The sequence below is a fragment of the Coregonus lavaretus genome (genome assembly GCF_964263955.1).
Source record: "Coregonus lavaretus genome assembly, chromosome: 32".
Lineage (NCBI taxonomy): Eukaryota > Metazoa > Chordata > Actinopteri > Salmoniformes > Salmonidae > Coregonus > Coregonus lavaretus.
The window spans coordinates 2,956,760-2,979,986 of record NC_140019.1 but is presented as its reverse complement, the minus strand read 5'-3'; the positions used below and the strand labels follow the sequence as shown (position 1 = coordinate 2,979,986).

Sequence of the window (23,227 nt, the reverse complement as noted above, 5' to 3'; positions counted from 1 at the left end):
TAATGTGATCACATCACAACATAGCTAAACGTCACTCTCACCATTCAAACTTCCCCGCTAGTTCATTGCCAACAATGTAGCCTATTTAGCAATTCAGCATGCAAGAGGATCGATCGATGCTTCTCACTTCGAATAAGATTCAAACTATATCGCTGTTCATTGTCTATATATAGCATAGGCTACTTGTTTAAGAGCTAGAGAGAAGGGGAAGAGATACATTGAGGGAAAAAGGTATTTGATCCCCTGCTGATTTTGTACGTTTGCCCACTGACAAAGAAATAGTCAGTCTATAATTTTAATGGTAGGTTAATTTGAACAGTGAGAGACAGAATAACAACAAATAAATCCAGAAAAACGCATGTCAAAAATGTTATAAATTGATTTGCATTTTAATGAGGGAAATAAGTACTTGAACCCCTCTCAATCAGAAAGATTTCTGGCTCCCAGGTGTCTTTTATACAGGTAACGAGCTGAGATTAGGAGCACACTCTTGAAGGGAGTGCTCCTAATCTCAGCTTGTTACCTGTATGAAAGACACCTGTCCACAGAAGAAATCAATCAATCAGATTCCAAACTCTCCACCATGGCCAAGACCAAAGAGCTCTCCAAGGATGTCAGGGACAAGATTGTAGACCTACACAAGGCTGGAATGGGCTACAAGACCATCACCAAGCAGCTTGGTGCGACCGTGACAACAGTTGGTGCGATTATTCGCAAATGGAAGAAACACAAAAGAACTGTCAATCTCCCTCGGCCTGGGGCTCCATGCAAGATCTCACCTCGTGGAGTTGCAATGATCATGAGAACGGTGAGGAATCAGCCCAGAACTACACGGGAGGATCTTGTCAATGATCTCAAGGCAGCTGGGACCATAGTCACCAAGAAAACAATTGGTAACACAATACGCCGTGAAGGACTGAAATCCTGCAGCGCTCGCAAGGTCCCCCTGCTCAAGAAAGCACATATACAGGGCCGTCTGAAGTTTGCCAATTAACATTTGAATGATTCAGAGGAGAACTGGGTGAAAGTGTTGTGGTCAGATGAGACCAAAATCAAGCTCTTTGGCATCAACTCATCTCGCCGTGTTTGGAGGAGGAATGCTGCCTATGACCCCAAGAACACCATCCCCACCGTCAAACATGGAGGTGGAAACATTATCCTTTGGGGGTGTTTTTCTGCTAAGGGGACAGGACAACTTCACCGCATTAAAGGGACGATGGATGGGGCCATGTACCATCAAATCTTGGGTGAGTACCTCCTTCCCTCAGCCAGGGTATTGAAAATGGGTTGTGTATGGGTATTCCAGCATGACAATGACCCAAAACACACGGCCAAGGCAGCAAAGGAGTGGCTCAAGAAGAAGCACATTAAGGTCCTGGAGTTGCCTAGCCAGTCTCCAGACCTTAATCCCATAGAAAATCTGTGGAGGGAGCTGAAGGTTCGAGTTGCCAAACGTCAGCCTCGAAACCTTAATGACTTGGAGAAGATCTGCAAAGAGGAGTGGAACAAAATCCCTCCTGAGATGTGTGCAAACCTGGTGGCCAACTACAAGAAACGTCGGACCTCTGTGATTGCCAACAAGGGTTTTGTCACCAAGTACTAAGTCATGTTTTGCAGAGGGGTCAAATACTTATTTCCCTCATTAAAATGCAAATCAATTTATAACATTTTTGACATGCGTTTTTCAGGATTTTCTTGTTGTTATTCTGTCTCTCACTGTTCAAATAAACCTACCATTAAAATTATAGACTGATCATGTCTTTGTCAGTGGGCAAACTTACAAAATCAGCAGAGGATCAAATACTTTTTTCCCTCACTGTAGGCGAGTTGCCAGCGGAGAAGATGGGAACAGTGAAATATCCGCCGGAGTTTAGGCTACCCTTATCAATAAGTGGTTGCACAGATTTAGATAAATTGATCAACGGCTGATGGACAGGTTGCGTGCATGTGTTTCTATTTAGTAATGGTTGGCAATTTCATCTTCATATAGCCTAGGCCTATAGGCAATCACAGCTGTCTCTATATCTTCCCCTTAACTTTCCTTGTCAATTTATAATGAACAAAAATATAAATGCAACATGTAAAGTGTTGCTCCATGGTTCATTAGTTGAAATAAAAGATCCCAGAAATGTCCCATATGGACAAAAAGCTTATTTCTCTCAAATGTTGTGCACAAATTTGTTTATATGCCTGTTAGTGAGCATTTTTCCTTCGCCAAGATAATCCATCCACCTGATAGGTGTGGCATATCCAGAAGCTGATTAAACAGCATGATCATTACACAGGTGCACCTTGTGCTGGGGACAATAAAAAAACATGATAAAATGTGCAGTTTTGTCACACAACACAATGCCAAAGATGTCTCAAATTTTGAGGAAGCATGCCATTGGCAGGAATGTCCGACAGAGCTTTTGCCAGAAAATTGAATGTTAATTTCTCTACCATAAGCCGCCTCCAACGTCGTTTTAGAGAATTTGGCAGTACGTGAAACCGGCCACAAAACCGCAGACCACATGTAACCACCCCAGCCCAGGATCTCCACATCCAGCTTCTTCACCAGTGGGATTGTCTGAGACCAGCCACCAGGACAGCTGATGAGTATGTGGGTTTGCACAACCTATAGAACTTCTGCACAAACTGCAAGAAACCATCTCCGGGAAGCTCATCTGCGTGATCGTCGTCCTAACCCGAGTCTTGATCTGACTGCACATTTTCACCTTCGATGGCCACTGGCATGGTGGAGAAGTGTGCTCTTCACGGATGAAAGCCGCTTTCAACTGTACCGGGCAGATGGCAGAGAGTGGGTGAGCGGTTTGCTGATGTCAACGTTGTGAACAGAGGCGGTGGGGTTATGGTATGGGCAGGCATAAGCTACGGACAACGAACACAATTGCATTTTATCGATGGCAATTTGAATGCACAGAGATACCGAGATGAGATCCTGAGGCCCATTGTCGTGCCATTCATCTGCCGCCATAACCTCATGTTTCAGCATGATAATGCACGGCCCCATGTCGCAAGGATCTGCACACAATTCCTGGAAGCTGAAAATGTCCCAGTTCTTCCATGGCCTGCATACTCACCAGACATGTCACCGATTGAGCATGTTTGGGATGCTCAGGATCGACGTGTACGACAGCGTGTTCCAGTTCCCGCCAATATCTCACAGCCATTGAAGAGGAGTGGGACAACATTCCACAGGCCACAATCAACAGCCTGATCAACTCTATACAAAGGAGATGTCGCGCTGTATGAGGGAAATGGTTGTCACACCAGATACTGACTGTTTTTTTCAGGTATCTGTGACCAATAGATACATATCTGTATTCCTAGTCATGTAAAATCCATAGATGAGGGCATAATGAATTTATTTCAATTGACTGATTTCCTTATATGAACTGTAACTCAGTAAAACCTTTGACATTGTTGCATGTTGCGTATATATTTTTGTTAAGTATATATGTAAGTATATTTTTTTATATCCTACATAACTCCGACATACTGTCATGGTTCATGTGGGATCGAATGACATTATGAAGGGCAACTCAGAACAGCTGAAGATGGATTTTAAAGAACTGATTGTATCACTAAGTGACACCAACAAACGACCCATAATATCTGGCCCACTGCCCTCCCTAAATCGTGGCATTGAATAGTTCAGCAGACTTTTAGCCATCCATAACTTGCTACGAGACTATTGCAGCTCTGTGGTTGTAACATTTATTGACAATTTTGATACCTTCTGGAAACAAAGCTCGTATTATAAGGAGGATGGGATTTACCAAATCAGTAGTGGGGTGTCCGCCTTTAACCATTCTCCTGAGACCAAAATAATTTGGAAGATATTTTGATATGTGAACATTTCAAAGTTGAAGCTTACAGATAAAGTGGCTTCGGCCTCCAGTGTTTTGTCCAATGTCTGCAGCTCCTGCTCATGAGCTTTCCTGTGCTCTGAAAGAGAGATCACAGTTTTACGGAATTAGATATATAATGCAAAACACTCAAGATCAGAAATACTTCTGATTCATCAAATTTAACCAATAAGAGTCTAAGCCATGTCTAAGCCAAGGGAGGGTGGGTTCTACTAAGCTATATGGAATTATTTTAAGAAGGTCATACCAAGGATCATTTTGCTATTTGATTTAGAATTTTAAGACCCCTTGAAGTATCCTAAAAATATATCAAAAAATTATTTTATGAAAAATTGTATTTGGCCTTAGTGCTGTTAGCCCATACAAACGCATTGAATAACAGATTCACTACATGGAAAAACAGATAGTCCCGCCCAAAAAATTTAAATGACATTTGTTCTGAAGTGTCTGTCCTATATCTGAGAAATATAAGAAAGATCAGGAAAGGTTTTTTGTTATTTAGTTGTTTTATACATGTAATTAACCCCTTATTTTTGGCACTGAACAGTCTCCATATACACTACCAGTCAAAAGTTTGGACACACCTACTCATTCAAGGGTTTTTCTTAATTTTTACCACTTTTTACATCGTAAAATAATAGTGAAGACATCAAAACTATGAAATAACACATATGGAATCATGTAGTAACCAAAAAAGTGTTAAACAAATCAAAATAAATGTTATATTTGAGATTCTTCAAATAGCCACCCTTTGCCTTGATGACAGCTTTGCACACTCTTGGCATTCTCTCAACCAGCTTCATGAGGTAGTCACCTGGAATGCATTTCAATTAACCGGTGTGCCTTGTTAAAAGTTAATTTGTGGAATTTCTTTCCTTCTTAATGCCTTTGTGCCAATCAGTTGTGTTGTGAGAAGGTAGGGGTGGTATACAGAAGATAGCCCTATTTGGTAAAATACCAAGTCCATATTATGGCAAGAACAACTCAAATAAGCAAAGAGAAACGACAGTCGATCATTACTTTAAGACATGAAGGTCAGTCAATACGGAACATTTCAAGAACTTTTAAAGTTTCTTCAAGTGCAGTTGCGAAACCATCAAGCGCTATGATGAAATGGGCTCGCATGACGACCGGCACAGGAATGGAAGACCCAGATTTACCTCTGCTGCAGAGGATAAGTTCATTAGAGTTACCAGCCTCAGAAACTGCAGCCCAAATAAATGCTTCACAGAGTTCAAGTCACAGAAACATCTCAACATCAACTGTTCAGAGGGGACTGTGTGAATCAGGCCTTCGTGGTCGAATTGCTGCAAAGAAACCACTGCTAAAGGACACCAATAAGAAGAAGAGACCTGCTTGGGCCAAGAAACACGAGTAATGGACATTAGACCGGTGGACATTTGTCCTTTGGACTGAAGTCCAAATTGGAGATTTTTGGTTCCATCCGGCGTGTCTTTGTGAGACGCGGTGCGGGTGAACTGATGATCTCCGCATGTATAGTATCCACCGTAAAGCATGAAGGAGGACGTGTTATGTTGTGGGGGTGCTTTGCTGGTGACACTGTCTGTGATTTATTTAGAATTCAAGGCACACTTAACCAGCATGGCTACCACAGCATTCTGCAGCGATACTCCATCCTATCTGGTTTGGGCTTAGTGGGACTATCATTTGTTTTTCAACAGGACAATGACCTAACACACCTCCAAGGAGAGTCCCGTGTAGCTCAGTTGGTAGAGCATGGCGTTTGCAACGCCATGGTTGTGGGTTCAATTCCCACGGGGGGCCAGTATGAAAACTTATGCAATCACTAACTGTAAGTCGCTCTGGATAAGAGCGTCTGCTAAATGACAAAAATGTAAATGTAAAAATGTGATGGAGTGCTGCATCAGATGACCTGGCCGCCACAATCACCCGACCTCAACCCAATTGAGATGGTTGGGATGAGTCGGACGGCAGAGTGAAGGAAAAGCAGCCAACAAGTGCTCAGCATACGTGAGAATTCCTTCAAGATTGTTTGAAAAGCATTCCAGGTGAAGCTGGTTGAGAGAATGCCAAGAGTGTGCAAAGCTGTCATCAAGGCAAAGGGTGGCTATTTGAAGAATCTCAAATATAAAATATATTTTGATTTGTTTTCTGGTTACTACATGATTCCATATGTTCTATTTCATAGTTTTGATGTCTTCACTATTATTCTACAAGGTAGAAAATAGTAAAAACAAAGAAAAACCCTTGAATGAGTAGGTGTGTCCAAACTTTTGACTGGTACTGTTACCTTTTGACTGGTACTGAGGGACCTTCAGATGAGTCTTGTGAGGAATGTGGGCCTTAAATTTACAGATTTCTATGGGGATTTTTTAATTATGCTCATTAGATTTCCACGGGGGCACAGACATCGACTCTAGGACTTTCTAACACACTTGCTGTGCTGATGTTCACCTTACAGTAACAATGTAAGAATTAGTCTATAAAAAACAATGGTGTACATGAAAGAATTAATGTACCTTCCATAGAGTCTTCAGACTTCCGTTTAATACACCGGATCTGTTCAGAGTGGCGGGTCTCCAGCTCTAGCTTCAAAGCCTCATGGCTGGCTCTTAACTCCCCTATCTTCAAAAGAGAAGGAACATGGTTTTAGGAACATTAATGATCAATAACAAAAGCAATGTATAAAAAGCTTATTACCACTTAACATTATGACTTAACATTATGAATCATCACATCAGTAATGATGGACAGATCATGAAAAGCCTTTAGGCCTATAACTTATGGTTAATTAATTAAGATCAAATAAACCAACATGGTACAGACAGACAAAAGGCTTACCTATTAAAAATACTTATTTTAACCCAACATAATTTGAATGCTGTTCTATTCATTGAGTCAGTCAGAGTAAGACACAAAGTTCAACCCAAATTGCACCCTATTCCCTATATAGTGCATTACTTTGACCAGGGCCCATAGGGTGCCATTTGTGATGCAGACACTATTGCAGTAGAACCTTCAGCATTAGGACAAAACAAGCTAAACGCTTAAAGTATACTGACTTCAAATGCATCCAGGCAGGGCCTTGGTCGCACATGCGACTAAAAATGTTGCTGTGCGACCAGTGCTTTTATTTTGGGAGCACCATGCGACAACAAAATAATCCAATAATAAACTTAATGCGGAACAATATTCAGCCGCAACACACTTCTCTTCCAAAAACAAGACAGGCTAATACATTGTTTACAAATCATAATGCTACACATTTTTAAAAGTAGCTAATTAAACCAATCACACATCAGGCACACACCAACAAGCCACTCGCCGCGGCACACGGAACGGGGCGGGGACGGCTGTGGACAGGGTCCCACCCACCACACTTTTTCATTTGCGGAGGCTTTCCAGACAGACAAGCGATGGGCAGAGTGGGGTTCGTATATAGCTCAGGACAATGCGGACGCCTTAGAGCGGTCGGGCAGGCTGTTTGGAGAATTTATCTGACTGGATAATAACATTTAAAAAAGTGATGTCCCCAAAGTTGCACCCCTGGTAATTCCCCTCGACCACGCCCACCAATTGGGGAAAATAAACATTCTTTCCAATTGACCCTTCGCTAAGCCCCGTCCCCCTTGATTACTGTCGCTAACGCGGACAAGTTTTGCCTTTTATCTTCCTGCGAACATGGAGAAACGCATAGTAATAACATAGTAATTATTTGCTCACTGGAAAATAACCCCTTATCTTCTACCCCTTATCTTCTACTAAACATGTTACCTGTGCACGTTCATGAGAGTCTCAGCTTTGGAATAAGACACTAATATTTGTGTAAACCCTTGAGAATTGTGTTCTGTGGGTGTCACTGAGTATGCTGATACACCATTTCATGGGTGCACAATCCATAGATTAGGCTGTACAGTGCAATATGAATGTCCAATACCCACAATAGACTGACAGGGAAGGTGATTTCCCACAGTCGGAGTCCTGCAATAACAGATAAGATGCTAATATTTGATTAGACTACAGTGCATTCGGAAAATATTCAGACCCCTTGACTTTATCCACATTTTGTTACGTTACAGCCCTATTCTATTATGGATTGAATGAAAAAAATCCTCATCAATCTACACACAATACCCCATAATGACAAAGCGAAAACAGGTATTTAGAATTTTTAGCAAATTTATCCTTATCTAAATAAGTATTCAGACCCTTTGCTATGAGACTCGAAATTGAGCTCAGGTGCATCTTCTTTCCATTGATCATCCTTGAGATGTTTCTACAACTTCATTGGAGTCCACTTGTGGTAAATTCAATTGATTGGACATGATTTGGAAAGGCACACACCTGTCTATTTAAGGTCCCACAGTTGACAGTGCATGTCAGAGCAAAAACCAAAGCATGAGGTCGAAGTAATTGTCCTTAGAGCACCGAGACAGACAGCCATTGCTAGCGTACACATGAGTTTAGTCAAAAACCCTTCTTTAGATTATATGTCTATGACCACAACGCAACAAGCTGTTCTATATTTTGCACGCCTGCTGCCCAAATTGCAGCCTTCCCGACTGTAAGTGCTTGAGATAACTTAATCTACAGCTATTTTTTAGAAGATATTGATCCGCTGTGGCTAAATTATGCTTTCTGGTATAGTATTTAGAATTATTTTTGTTCAGACAGAAATAATATAATTTAGGGGAAAATATTATTTTATATACACTGCTCAAAAAAATTATGGGAACACTAAAATAACACATCCTATATCTGAATGAATGAAATAATCTTATTAAATACTTTTTTCTTTACATAGTTGAATGTGCTGACAACAAAATCAAACAAAAATTATCAATGGAAAACAAATTCATCAACCCATGGAGGTCTGGATTTGGAGTCACCCTCAAAATTAAAGTGGAAAACCACACTACAGCCTGATCCAACTTTGATGTAATGTCCTTAAAACAAGTCAAAATGAGGCTCAGTAGTGTGTGTGGCCTCCACGTGCTTGTATGACCTCCCTACAACGCCTGGGCATGCTGCTGATGAGGTGGCGGATGGTCTCCTGAGGGATCTCCTCCCAGACCTGGACTAAAGCATCCGCCAACTCCTGGACAGTCTGTGGTGCAACGTGGCGTTGGTGGATGGAGCGAGACATGATGTCCCAGATGTGCTCAATTGGATTCAGGTCTGGGGAATGGGTGGGCCAGTCCATAGCATCAATGCCTTCCTCTTGCAGGAACTGCTGACACACTCCAGCCACATGAGGTCTAGCATTGTCTTGCATTAGGAGGAACCCAGGGCCAACCGCACCAGCATATGGTCTCACAAGGGGTCTGAGGATCTCATCTCGGTACCTAATGGCAGTCAGGCTACCTCTGGCGAGCACATGGAGGGCTGTGCGGCCCCCCAAAGAAATGCCACCCCACACCATGACTGACCCACCGCCAAACCGGTCATGCTGGAGGATGTTGCAGGCAGCAGAACGTTCTCCACGGCATCTCCAGACTCTGTCACGTCTGTCACGTGCTCAGTGTGAACCTGGTTTCATCTGTGAAGAGCACAGGGCGCCAGTGGCGAATTTGCCAATCTTGGTGTTCTCTGGCAAATGCCAAACGTCCTGCACGGTGTTGGGCTGTAAGCACAACCCCCACCTGTGGACGTCGGGCCCTCATACCACCCTCATGGAGTCTGTTTCTGACCATTTGAGCAGACACATGCACATTTGTGGCCTGCTGGAGGTCATTTTGCAGGGCTCTGGCAGTGCTCCTCCTGCTCCTCCTTGCACAAAGGCGGAGGTAGCAGTCCTGCTGCTGGGTTGTTGCCCTCCTACGGCCTCCTCCACATCTCCTGATGTACTGGCCTGTCTCCTGGTAGTGCCTCCATGCTCTGGACACTACGCTGACTGACACAGCAAACCTTCTTGCCACAGCTCGCATTGATGTGCCATCCTGGATGAGCTACACTACCTGAGCCACTTGTGTGGGTTGTAGACTCTGTCTCATGCTACCACTAGAGTGAAAGCACCACCAGCATTCAAAAGTGACCAAAACATCAGCCAGGAAGCATAGGAACTGAGAAGTGGTCTGTGGTTACCACCTGCAAAACCAGTCCTTTATTGGGGGTGTCTTGCTAATTGCCTATAACACCTGTTGTCTATTCCATTTGCACAACAGCATGTGACATTTATTGTCAATCAGTGTTGCTTCCTAAGTGGAGAGTTTGATTTCACAGAAGTGTGATTGACTTGGAGTTACATTGTGTTGTTTAAGTGTTCCCTTTATTTTTTTTGAGCAGTGTAATTTCGGCTAAATTAGTTATATTTTTAAAAAATGGTGCAGGTAAAATCTCTTGACATGCACCATCTTGTTTTCACGAATGTCCCAAAAAATAGAAAAAATAGAAAATACTTTACAAGAATAATGTGGCAGCTACTGTCTAATAATAATAACAATTAAATAATAATAACAATAACAAGAAACATTAACAGCAAAAAAAGTTGTTGTACAACTACTAATAGGCCTACAACTAATAAAAACTACTGCTACAACTACTAATACAACTAATACAGCTAAGTAGTATTCGGAAAGTATTCAGTATCCTTAATTACATAAGTAATCAGACCCTTCGCTATGAGACTCGAAATTGAGCTCAGGTGCATCCTGTTTCCATTGATCATCCTTGAGATGTTTCTATAACTGGATATGTCCACCTGTGGTAAATTAAGTTGATTGGATATGATTTGGAAAGGCACACATCTGTCTATATAACGTCCCACAGTTGACAGTGCATGTCAGAGCAAAAACCAAGCCATGAGGTCGAAGGAATTGTCCGTAGAGCTCCGAGACAAGATTGTGTCGAGGCACAGATCTGGGTAAGGGTACCAAAACATTTCTGCATCATTGAAGGTCCCCAAGAACACAGTGACCTCCATCATTCTTAAATGGAAGAAGATTGGAACTACCAAGACTCTTCCTAGAGCTGGCCGCCCGGCCTAACAATCGGGGGAGAAGGGCCTTGGTCAGGGAGGTGACCAAGAACCCAATGGTCACTCTGAATGAGCTCCAGAGTTCCTCTGTGGAGATAGGATAACCTTCCAGAAGGACAACCATCTCTGAAGCACTCCACCAATCAGGCCTTTATGGTAGAGTGGCCAGATGGAAGCAACTCCTCAGTAAAAGGCACATGACAGCCAGCTGGCAGTTTGCCAAAAGGCAGCTAAAGGACTCAGACCATGAGAAACAAGATTCTCTGGTCTGATGAAACCAAGATTGAACTCTTTAGCCTGAATGCCAAGCGTCACGTCTGGAGGAAACCTGGCACCATCTCTACGGTGAAGCATGGTGGTGGCAGCATCATGCTGTGGGGATGGTTTTCAGCGGCAGGGACTGGGAGACTAGTCAGGATAGAGGGAAAGATGAACAGAGCAAATTACAGAGAGATCCTTGATGAAAACCTGCTCCAGACCGCTCAGGACCTCAGACTGGGGCGAAGGTTCACCTTCCAACAGGACAACCACCCTAAGCACACAGCCAAGACAATGCAGGAGTGGCTTCGGGACAAGTCTCTGAATGTCCTTGAGTGGCCCAGCCAGGGCCTGGACTTGAACCCGATCGAACATCTCTGGAGAGACCTGAAAATAGCTGTGCAGCGACGCTCCCCATCCAACCTGACAGAGCTTGAGAGGATCTGCAGAGAAGAATGGGAGAAACTCCCAAAATACAGGTGTGCCAAGCTTGTAGCATCATACCCAAGAAGAGTCGAGGCTGTAATCGCTGACAGTGCTTCAACAAAGTACTGAGTAAAGGGTCTGAATACTTATGTAAATGTATATTTTCGTTTTTTCTTTTTCATAAATTAGCAACATTTTCAAAAAAGCTTTGTCATTATGGCGTATTGTCTGATGAGGAAAAACAACAATTTAATCAATTTTAGAATAAGGCTGTAACATAACAAAAGTATTCAGACCCCTTGACTTTTTCCACATTTTGTTACCTTACAGCCTTATTCTAAAATTGATTAAATTGGTCAGATTCAGCTGCCAAGGGCTGCTTGAATGCAGAAGGGAGATGTGTTGTTGTTTCTTTGAGTTTTGGTCTTGCTCCGGTATACTGGGGTGATGTTAGCGTAAATATGTCAACATATTTTAGGTGTTGGCAGCTGCATAGGCTATTCTCGTTGAGCGTGGCGACATACTGTTAACGTCTTATCCACAACTCTCTGTCCATTGCTGTTGTAATCTACTGGGAAGCCAATATTTTCCCAAACTGGAGATTTAAACAATGATGGAGGATCCTCCAATTCTGGTTTATCAACCCCACCACTCGCCATCGTACAGAACTAGTTCCCGGCAGTACCTCACAAAAGGACAGTTTGAAATACGCCAATTAATATTTGAATTCACCTCTACAGTTCGTTCTGTGATTTCAGTGGACAAGGAGAAGAACGGAGCCAGTGTTAGCCTTTTGGCATACACTCAGTCTGTATCTGCGTCCCAAATGGCACCTTATTCCCTTTTAGAGCACTACTTTTGACCAGGGCCCTCTGGTGTAAGGTAGTGCACAATATAGGTAATAGAGTAGCATTTGGCCCTGGACAAAAGTAGTAACATTATATAGAGAATAGGGTGACATTTGTGATGCATCCAGTAGCTTTACGGTACCTGCTGCACCATTAGGGCCTTGCACTTGTCGGCCTCCTCCTGGTAGGTGAGGTGGACCTTGTCCCACTCGGCCTGGTAGAACACTCTGAGCCTCTCCTCCAGCTGGGACAGCTCAGTTTGGTGCTGCTCCTGCATCATCTGGAGCACACCCTCCAACGCTCCACGCACCTCAGCCTTCTCCCGCTCCAACCGGTCACACGACTGGGACGAGCGCACTGCAGGATCAAAGCAGGGGGGAATGGAAGTTAGTTATGTGGTTTAATGGTTTGCATCTCCTTAATGTGTTTTGTCTTGCATCTTATCAAAGAAGCCCCTCTTCCTTCTCCAACCACGCACACGAGTAGGGCAAGCTCACTGCAGGGTGTCAGTAGGATTCACAGCAGAAGGGAAATCACAGCTAGTTTTGTGGAACTGTATCTTCTAATGGGAAATGTGTTGCTTTGTCTTGTCTCTTATTGTAGAAGCAAAGCATTAGACCAACAATGGTAATACAACACCGTCTAACAAAGGGGCTGAGACGGCTAGTGGGTTTAGCACTGGGACTCACAAACTAATGTGTGCCTGCTACTCTCAATCGTGCTTATTGGATTAGTTTAATTTCTCAATATGACATTTCAGGGTTGCTTACTGAAAATTTTAGTAAATCAAATGTCATTGACGGTGAGGGACTTCCACAAATTCTGTCAGTTTTGATAAAAGAGAAATAAGAGAAGTGAAAACCCTGGATGTGCAGAGGCAAATAAGGACTATTCATCAAAACCCTTTTTGAAGCTCCTGTTATGACATACTGCATTGGAAAGTCACATGCATAATACAAAATATATATTACTCAGTGCCAGTCTCTGGCAGAGTACAGAGGACATTGCCCAATTGGCAAGACAAAGACATAACCATGAGTTATCAAAAACACACTTTCACATTTGGCTGAAATCAATGTCATGCCCTAGGAATGTCTTAATACTGACTCACTTCTGTCCTACATGCAACATATATCTGCTACAGTAGGACTGTACAGTACACCATTTTACAGTTTGAACATGAAAATGCTGCTGTTACTACTACCTCTTTGTAACACAAAGCAAAATGCACACTGCTCACCACCACAGCTGTTCCTCTCTTCGACCAGTGTTCATATCTACCCTGTAACGTAAACAGTCCTACAGTATAAACTAACCAAGGCAAGCAAAGGTCCACCATGGCTCTGGTTGTTCACTGCGTGCCGTGCCACATTCCTGGTACAGACAGCGTAGATGCCAGTGCCAGTGTAGATGGCCAGCAGTTGGCCTAGCCAGCCCATGAGGATGTCCATTGGCTGGCGCTACCATGGCGATGACATAAACCTTGTCTGGACGCGATGGGGTGAGGTTGTGTTTCTCTAAGCGGGAGGTAAGCTTTGCTTCTTATATGGTGTCGAGTAAAGCTTAAACCATGTATTTAGATTGTAGGTAGGTATTGTAGTTAGGTATTGTAGGTAGTTTATCTAGGTAGTTATTGTAGGTTATTGTAGGTAAGTATTGTATTCAGCTGAGCTCAGTGAAGCACGAGGCTACCTGGAGCAATAAAGCTAGCTAGCTAGCGGGTAGCTACTGGTAACTATTAGCAACTGTGGATAGTTGTTTCCAATGTTATTTCACGCTTAAGAGTACCTGTAATTATGCCAGCTAGCTACCTACCATTCAGCTGTTTTTCTAACCTCATTATCTGAAGCGTTAACGTTAGGTAGTTAGTAGCTACTGTACTCGAAATTTAGCTAGCTTGATGCTACCTGGATAGCTAACTAAACAATAGCTGGAACGACCTAGCTGTAATGTTTGGAGATGCTTTCTCTCCGTTGGGACAGATGCGAACTGGCTGAATCGATTCAGTGGCTAGCTTTGCACTTAACTGGCTAACAGTAGCTACTAAGGGTAAGTTATAACCTACATTTATTTTTGTTTTGTTTTTACATACTGGTAACCAGAGTCGTTCAAGGGGAATTCGGGACATGGGTGACTAGTTAACGTTAGCTTGGCTCTCTGTGTGTTTCGTGCCGTGGGAGGAGGGGTTGGTTTGTTGGCAGAGAGCAATGGCTAGCTAGTATGCTATCTATTCTAGCTAGCTAACTAACTGGCTGAATAAGTTGACAACGTACTCACTCAAACTGTCAAAACTAACCCAAAACTACACAACATTAGACACGGACACAAATGATCTGTTTGGCGTGTTAACACACTGTTGGTGGTTTGTTGTAACCGAGTATTGGTACTAAACCGTGTTATTGGAGGCTGGCATACTAGTTGGTTATGGCGTCATAGGATTCGGTGCCCTGGGCAGTTTTCACGGAAGAATACCATACCAAGTTAGCTAGCTGAATAAACTAAGTTGGAGTCTGTTCCCTTGAAAACATTGAACCGCTGTATTTTACAACAATTATAATTTCTAAAGTGGAAGTTGGGAGAGTTATATTTGAGTGTTTCAGTGAAATGTAAGTGAGGGAGGCCCCGCTCTCTTGCTTTCCCAGATGTTTAGTTAATTTCATTCCGATCTCCTTTGCATTATTGTAGCCTTTTCTGTAGCCTGTCAACTATGTGTCTGTCTATCCCAGTTCTCTCCTCTCTGCACAGGCCATACAAACGCTTCACACCGTGTGGCTGCTGCCACTCTAATCTGGTGGTCCCTGCGCGCACGACCCACGTAGAGTTCCAGGTCTCCGGCAGCCTCTGGAACTGCCGTTCTGCGGCCAACAAGGCAGAGTTCATCTCAGCCTATGCTACCCTCCAGTCCCTCGACTTCTTGGCGCTGACGGAAACATGGATTACCACAGAAAACACTGCTACGCCTACTGCTCTTTCCTCGTCTGATCATGTGTTCTCGTATACCCCGAGAGCATCTGGTCAGCGCGGCGGTGGCACAGGAATCCTCATCTCTCCCAAGTGGACATTCTCTCTTTTTCCCCTGACCCATCTGTCTATCTCCTCATTTGAATTCCATGCTGTCACAGTCACTAGCCCATTCAAGCTTAACATCCTTGTCATTTATCGCCCTCCAGGTTCCCTTGGAGAATTCATCAATGAGCTTGACGCCTTGATACGTTCCTTTCCTGAGGATGGCTCACCCCTCACAGTTCTGGGTGACTTTAACCTCCCTACGTCTGCCTTTGACTCATTTCTCTCTGCCTCCTTTTTTCCACTCCTTTCCTCTTTTGACCTCACCCTCTCACCGTCCCCCCCTACTTACAAGGCAGGCAATACGCTTGACCTCATCTTTACTAGATGCTGTTCTTCTACTAATCTCACTGCAACTCCCCTCCAAGTCTCCGACCACTACTTTGTATCCTTTTCTCTCTCGCTCTCCTCCAACACTACTCACTCTGCCCCTACTCAGATGATAATGCGCCGTCGCAACTTTTGCTCTCTCTCTCCCGCTACTCTCTCCTCTTCCATCCTATCATGTGGCGCAGTGGTCTAAGGCACTGCATCGCAGTGCTAACTGTGCCACTAGAGATCCTGGTTCGAATCCAGGCTCTGTCGCAGCCGGCCGCGACCGGGAGACTCATGGGCGGCGCACAATTGGTCCAGGGTAGGGGAGGGAATGGCCGGCAGGGATGTAGCTCAGTTGATAGAGCATGGCGTTTGCAACGCCATGGGTTGTGGGTTCGATTCCCACGGCTGGCCAGTATAAAAATATATATATATATGTATTCACTAACTGTAAGTCGCTCTGGATAAGAGCGTCTACTAAAATGTAAATGTAAATCATCTCTTCCCTCTGCTAAATCCTTCTCCCTCCGATCTCCTGATTCTGCCTCCTCAAGCCTCTTCTCCTCCCTTTCTGCATCTTATGACTCTCTATATCCCCTATCCTCCCGGCTGGCTCGGTCCTCCCCTCCTGCTCCGTGGCTTGACGACTCATTGTGAGCTCACAGAAGAGGGCTCCGGGCACCCGAGCGGAAATGGAGGAAAACTAGACTCCCTGCGGACCTGTCATCTTTTCACTCCCTCCTCTCTACATTCTCTTTCTCTGTTTCTGCTGCTAAAGCCACTTTCTACCACTCTAAATGTCAAGCCTCTGCCTCTAACCCTAGGAAGCTCTTTGACACCTTCTCCTCCCTGCTGAATCCTCCTCCTCCCCCTCCCTCCTCCCTCTCTGTGGATGAATTCGGCAACCATTTTGAAAAGAAGGTTGACGACATTTTCTAACCTCATTATCTGAAGCGTTAACGTTAGGTAGTTAGTAGCTACTGTACTCGAAATGTAGCTAGCTTGATGCTACCTGGATAGCTAACTAAACAATAGCTGGAACGACCTAGCTGTAATGTTTGGAGATGCTTTTTCTCCTTTGGGACAGATGCAAACTGGCTGAATCGATTCAGTGGCTAGCTTTGCACTTAAAGAGGTAGGGTTTCAAGTGTCTCCGGAAGGTGGTCAATGACTCCGCTGTCCTGGCGTCGTGGGGGAGCTTGTTCCACCATTGGGGTGCCAGAGCAGCGAATAGTTTTGACTGGGCTGAGCGGGAACTGTGCTTCCGTAGAGGTAGGGGGGCTAGCAGGCCAGAGGTGGATGACTGTTCAAGACGTATTTTCCCAGTATAACTCGTTTTTTTTCAGAGTTCCCAGTTGTCTTGAACTCACTGAAGTCTGAGATTTCCCAGTCCGAGTTTCCAGTTGTTTTGAACTCGGCAGATGTCATGCTTGATTGACAGCATGGCCAATGTATTCAACCTTTTCAACCATGGTGTTGCGAGTGAATGTTTATCCTTTTAAGCTTGGAAAAGAGACCATTTCAGATGTTTTAAATCTTTAAACCCAGACTTGGACCACACACCCTCTCCACCAAATAGCAGGCAGGCGAAGCAAAACAGTGATTGCTTTGCAACGCTTGCAGTTAGCCACTGATTCCTTCAAACCACTCATTGTTGAATTTGAGATTTCTGACTTGTTGTGTAATGTTTATGTCCAATTGCCTTTTATCTATAATTTATCTTCATATAAAAAGGATTTAAACGGATTTGCCAGTAGATTGTCGATGTGATTCATGATGATGAGTGCTTGTCTAGCTTGCTATCTAAGATTTTGAAATTAACATGATCAGTCCAATCAAAGCTATGGTAGATACAGTTGAAGTCGGAAGTTTACATACACTTAGGTTGGAGACATTAAAACTTGTTTTTCAACCACTCCACAAATTTCTTGTTAACAAACTATAGTTTTGGCAAGTCGGTTAGGACATTACTTTGTGCATGACACAAGTAATTTTTCCAACAATTGTTTACAGACAGATTATTTCACTTATAATTCACTGTATCACAATTCCAGTGGCTCAGAAGTGTACATACACTAAGTTGACATCGCCTTTAAACAGCTTGGAAAATTCCAGAAAATGATGTCATGGCTTTAAAAGCTTCTGATAGGCTATACCCACAGTAAAACGAGTCCTATATCGACATAACCTGAAAGGCCGCTCAGAAAGAAAGAAGCCACTGCTCCAAAACCGCCATTAAAAAGCCAGACTACGGTTTGCAACTGCACATGGGGACAAAGATCGTACTTTTTGGAGAAATGTCCTCTGATCTGATGAAACAAAAATAGAACTGTTTGGCCATAATGACCATTGTTATGTTTTGAGGAAAAAGGGGGTTGGGGCTTGCAAGCCGAAGAACACCATCCCAACCGTGAAGCACGGATATGTGGATATATTGAAGCAACATCTCCAGACATCAGTCAGGAAGTTAAAGCTTGGTCGCAAATGGGTCTTCCAAATGGACAATGACCCCAAGCATACTTTCAAAGTTGTGGCAAAATGGCTTAAGGACAACAAAGTCAAGGTATTGGAGTGGCCATCACAAAGCCCTGACCTCAATCCTATAGAAAATGTGTGGGCAGAACTGAAAAAGCGTGTGCGAGCAAGAAGGCCTACAAACCTGACTCAGTTACACCAGCTCTGTCAGGAGGAATGGGCCAAAATTCACCCAATTTATTGTGGGAAGCTTGTGGAAGGCTACCCGAAACATTTGACCCAAGTTAAACAATTTAAAGGCAATGCTACCAAATACTAATTGAGTGTATGTAAACTTCTGACCCACTGGGAATGTGATGAAATAAATAAAAGCTGAAATAAATCATTCTCTCTACTATTATTCTGACATTTCACATTCTTAAAATAAAGTGGTGATCCTAACTGACCTAAGACAGAGAAGTTTTACTAGGATTAAATGTCAGGAAACTGAGTTTAAATGTATTTGGCTAAGGTGTATGTAAACTTCCGACTTCAACTGTATAATGTGATTTGACGTAATTTTATCTGTGGCCAATGACCTTGAGCCTTCTTGGATGGGCACTTCTAATGTAAATTTATGGCAGCACCCAATGGGGCTTGAACTGCTAGCTCTCCCTGTAGATTCTGCGGTGACATAGTGTCACCATGAGTGACAGAACACTGAGCCAATCACGCCACAACTAGAGAAGGTTACCAACGTCTATGCTCTGAATATTCTGCTGGCTGCCCCTCCACCACAGAAAGCACTGAGCTAGGCTGAAACACCTGCATTTTGGAGCTGCCTTACTCAAGAAAGAGACCATGCTTGTATGCGGCTTTATTAACTCAATAAAGGTGGGGCTCAAAACAGGTGTGCCCCACCTGCCCTGAATGATGGGTCGCCACTGGCAGGGATGGATGGGTATTAAAGCATAGTTCCAGCTCTTGGTGCCATTCTGTCGGCATGTGTCATAGAATATGAATCTTCTTATGCAATATGTTCAATGATGGAAACCTTCCTGTAACAGTTTAGAGAGAGTTTCAGGAGGATGGGGAATTTGAGGCTCTTTATCATGTGTACCCGTCAGTCATGTGTAGGCCAACCAGTCAGCCATGACAACTGTTTCTCGCTGCATTCTTTGTAGTCCATCTAGAATTAGCTCGAAATTGGATATTGTAAATAACCAGCTCAAGTCTGCAGAAACAAGTCTAGGATAGGGGACCCTGGCAAGGGAGTTTGGGGTTATCACAGAGATAGCATATCACACTGTGAAACAAGGCACTGGCTCTGATGCATTACATACATGTGTGGTGTAATTATGTTAGCCGAAGACTTCACGTTGCACAGCTCAACACCTGCTCCATTCTCCATGGGAGGAAAGTGAGCAGCAAAAATTAGATAAAAAAACAAATTTAAACAAATATTTATCTGACTTACTGTGACTGTGCAGTAGTAGGGATAAGTCTGCCTGCAACACATTCAAATGCTTACCTAATGCTGGAAGGAAAAAGGAAAACACCAGACCTACAGGAACAGAGCCCAACCAAATGTGTGGCCTATTCATAAGGTTGTGGTATGCACTACAGCTCTACAGATGGAGCCCTACATTCCACAGGCATGATGCATAACAGGGGATATAGTCATAGGAGCCTTTCCAGGCTAAATTCCTCACACCAAAACAACTGTAATGGTCCACCTGAGGATGGGGGCAGAAGCCATATCTAAATGTTATCGGTCTTGGCTTTTTGTTAGGGTTATTCAGGCTTTAAGTGGTTTTCAATGCGCCCAATTCCATACACTGTAGGTGGTGAGGCAGGCAAAAAACGATGACATTTGCTTGCAGTTTATACTGAACATAAATATAACGCAACATGCTTCATGAGCTGAAATAAAAGATCCCAGAAATTGTCCATATGGACAAAAAGCTTATTTCTCTCAAATGTTGTGCACAAATTTGTTTACATCCCTGTTAGTGAGCATTTCTCCTTTGCCAAGATAATACATCCACCTGACAGGTGTGGCATATCAAGAAGCTGATTAAACCGCATGATCATTACACAGGTGCACCTTGTGCTAGGGACAATTAAAGGTCACTCTAAAATGTGCAGTTTTGTCACACAACACACTGCCTGCCACAGATGTCTCAAGTTTTGAGGGAGCGTGCAATTGGCATGCTGACTGCAGGAATGTCCACTAGAGCTCTTGCCAGAGAATTTAATGTTCATTTCTCTACCATAAGCCGTCTCTAACGTCGTTTTAGAGAATTTGGCAGTACGTCCAACTCATCTGCGTGCTCGTCATCCTCACCAGCGTCTTGACTTGACTGCAGTTTGGCGTCGTAACCGACTTCTCCACTGGCATGCTGGAGAAGTGTGCTTTTCACGGATGAATCCCGGTCGTGTGTGTGAGTGGTTTACTGATGTAAACGCTGTGAACAGAGTGCCCCATGGTGGCGGTGGGGTTATGGTATGGGCAGGCATAAGCTATAGACAACGAACACAATTGCATTTTATCAATGTCAATTTGAATGCACAGAGACACAATTACGAGACCCTGAGGACCATTTTCGTGCCATTCAAACGTTGTGAACAGAGTGCCCCATGGTGGCGGTGGGGTTATGGTATGGGCAGGCATAAGCTACAGACAACGAACACAATTGCATTTCATCAATGTCAATTTGAATGCACAGAGACACAGTGACGAGATCCTGAGGCCCATTGTCGTGCCATTCATCCGCCACCATCACCTCATGTTTCAGCATTATAATGCATGGCCCTTTGACGCAAGGATCTGTACACAATTCCCTTAAGATGAAAATGTCCCAGTTCTTCCATGGCCTGCATACTCACCAGACATGTCACCCATAGAGCATGTTTAGGATGGTCTGGATCGATGTGTAGGACAGCGTGTTCCAGTTCCCGCCATTATAAAGCAACTTCGCACAGCCATTGAAGAGGAGTGGGACAACATTCCACAGGCCACAATCAACAGCCTGATCAACTCTATGTGAAGGATATGTGTTGCGCTGCATGTGGCAAAGGGTGGTCACACCAAATACTGACAGTTACCTTTTTTTTAAGGTATCTGTGACCAACAGATACATATCTGTATTCCCAGTCATGTGAAATCCATAGATTAGGGCCTAATGAGATGAATTAAATTGACTGATTTCTTTATATGAACTGTAACTCAGTAAAATCTTTGAAATTGTTGTTTCTATTTTTGTTCAGTGGTATTGGTGAAGAGTAATAATACTAAAGGGTAGTATATCTTGAATCTGGCGGCGTACCAAACAGACAATGCAGTACACTATAATTAGCCAGCCGCTATAAGTGGAGTGGTGACATCACTGGGGAAGCAAGCCCACACTGGCTAGGTGGAATACTGAATACTGTCTGAGGGGGTAATAAACACTGACTGTGTCCCAAATGGCACACTGATCCCCACATAGTACACATGACCTCTGGTCAAAAGTGGTGCACTATATAAGAAATAGGGTGCCATTAGGAATGCAACCACTGACTGCAAGTGTTGGGCTCAGGACAAATGCCTTGTGGTCTTTGCCTCCCTCCCCTCCCCCATGCCCTGTACAGTAGTACCATGCACCAACAGCACCAGTGGGTATGTCTGTAGAGTTCTCTGGGGGTCTTAAACTCTCACTGGCATAAAGAATGTGCTAAGAAGCTGATACATTGGGCTTAATGGGAAAGAGGAGTCATGTGCTGGTCCCAAGGCTGAGACACGTTGTCTAACCACAAATATGGAAGGAGGAGTGGAGCCACACTAGCCCCCAGTCAGACCACTGCAGCCCCATGGGATCAGAACCGAGATGGAGCCTTAATAGACCAGCCCATAAACCACAGCATGGCCATGAGGGGTGTGTCCAAGGCCACACCAGTGTGTGTGTGTGTGTGTGTGTGTGTGTGTGTGTGTGTGTGTGTGTGTATGTGCAGTGTGCGTGTGTCCTTGTCTCCATTGCTCTCCCAAGGCCTCAGCTGGTTTGACATTCCAGCACAGGGGGCCCACTCCGCCCAAGCCGACTGGTAACAGCCTCTATGTTGGCCGGGGGCCAACCCAAGGACCTCCATGGGAACATGAAACATGCTGCATCAGAGACACATCCACCACTCAGAACAGAGGGGCTAATAAAGCAAACACACACCCCTGCTCCAATGCGTCTGGTCTGGGCGTCCCATCCTCTCCTTGGTGGAGGACGGAACAAATTAACCAGGGGAGGATCTAATTACAGAGGGAAGGAAGGAAGGCACACAAGTAATTGGAGGACTGGCTGGTGACAGTGCCTGCAAAAGAACAGTAAACTCACTGTTTATGTAATTGATTGTTTGGGCTTGTGACAGACTTAAGCTATTTATTACACTCATTTATAGTCATGGCAGTAAAGTTTTTTGAAAAGGACGGTCACAAAGATGGTTTCTGTGCTTCCTCCCCACACGCTGAAAGCACGACATCACTGTCAACACAAAACCTGAGTTCTGCATAGTGGCATGGCCATTGTCGTCACTCCAACCCTTTCAGACGGATTGGGTCTGAGACTAGTGCACTAAGTGCTCTCTCTGACTGTAACATAGAATTGCTGCACAAACAAAGCAGAGTAGGATTGAGCCCCTATCTGTGTAGCGTTTAGCCGTAGTGTTAGCTAAAGTGAACGTAGTATAACTTTAGAGGTATTGTGAGGTGAGGGGTTAGAGTTGGCCGGGGTGAAGTGTCCCCTAGGTACAGATCTAGGACCAGCTTCACTTCCTCCAATCATAATCTTAACCATTAGTGGAGAAAATGCTAACCTGTCTGAAGATCAGCATCTAGAGGCAACTTCTCCTTAGGGCTTGTGAGATGAACTTACTTACCCAGCTCTCCCCGTAGGGTCATCAGTTCCTGGGACAGGTCCCTGCGCTGCTTCATGGCCTCATCACGCTGGGGAAGAAACACAAACACACACACACTGTTAGTCATCATTTAATCTCAGTCTCAG

General features: G+C 44.0%; 1 protein-coding gene across 1 annotated transcript in view; it reads right to left on the bottom strand.

The window, feature by feature from the left end:
• LOC311107656 (microtubule-associated tumor suppressor 1 homolog A-like) overlaps nucleotides 1-23,227 on the bottom strand; it is a gene marked incomplete at both ends in the record, with an annotated part of 66,231 nt that overhangs the window by 22,861 nt on the left and 20,143 nt on the right. Inside the window, 4 exons of the mRNA XM_084150183.1 lie at nucleotides 3,881-3,951; nucleotides 6,374-6,479; nucleotides 12,505-12,719; nucleotides 23,103-23,169. Coding sequence (XP_084006309.1) covers nucleotides 3,881-3,951; nucleotides 6,374-6,479; nucleotides 12,505-12,719; nucleotides 23,103-23,169 — 459 coding nt within the window. The remainder of the gene's footprint in view (nucleotides 1-3,880; nucleotides 3,952-6,373; nucleotides 6,480-12,504; nucleotides 12,720-23,102; nucleotides 23,170-23,227) is intronic.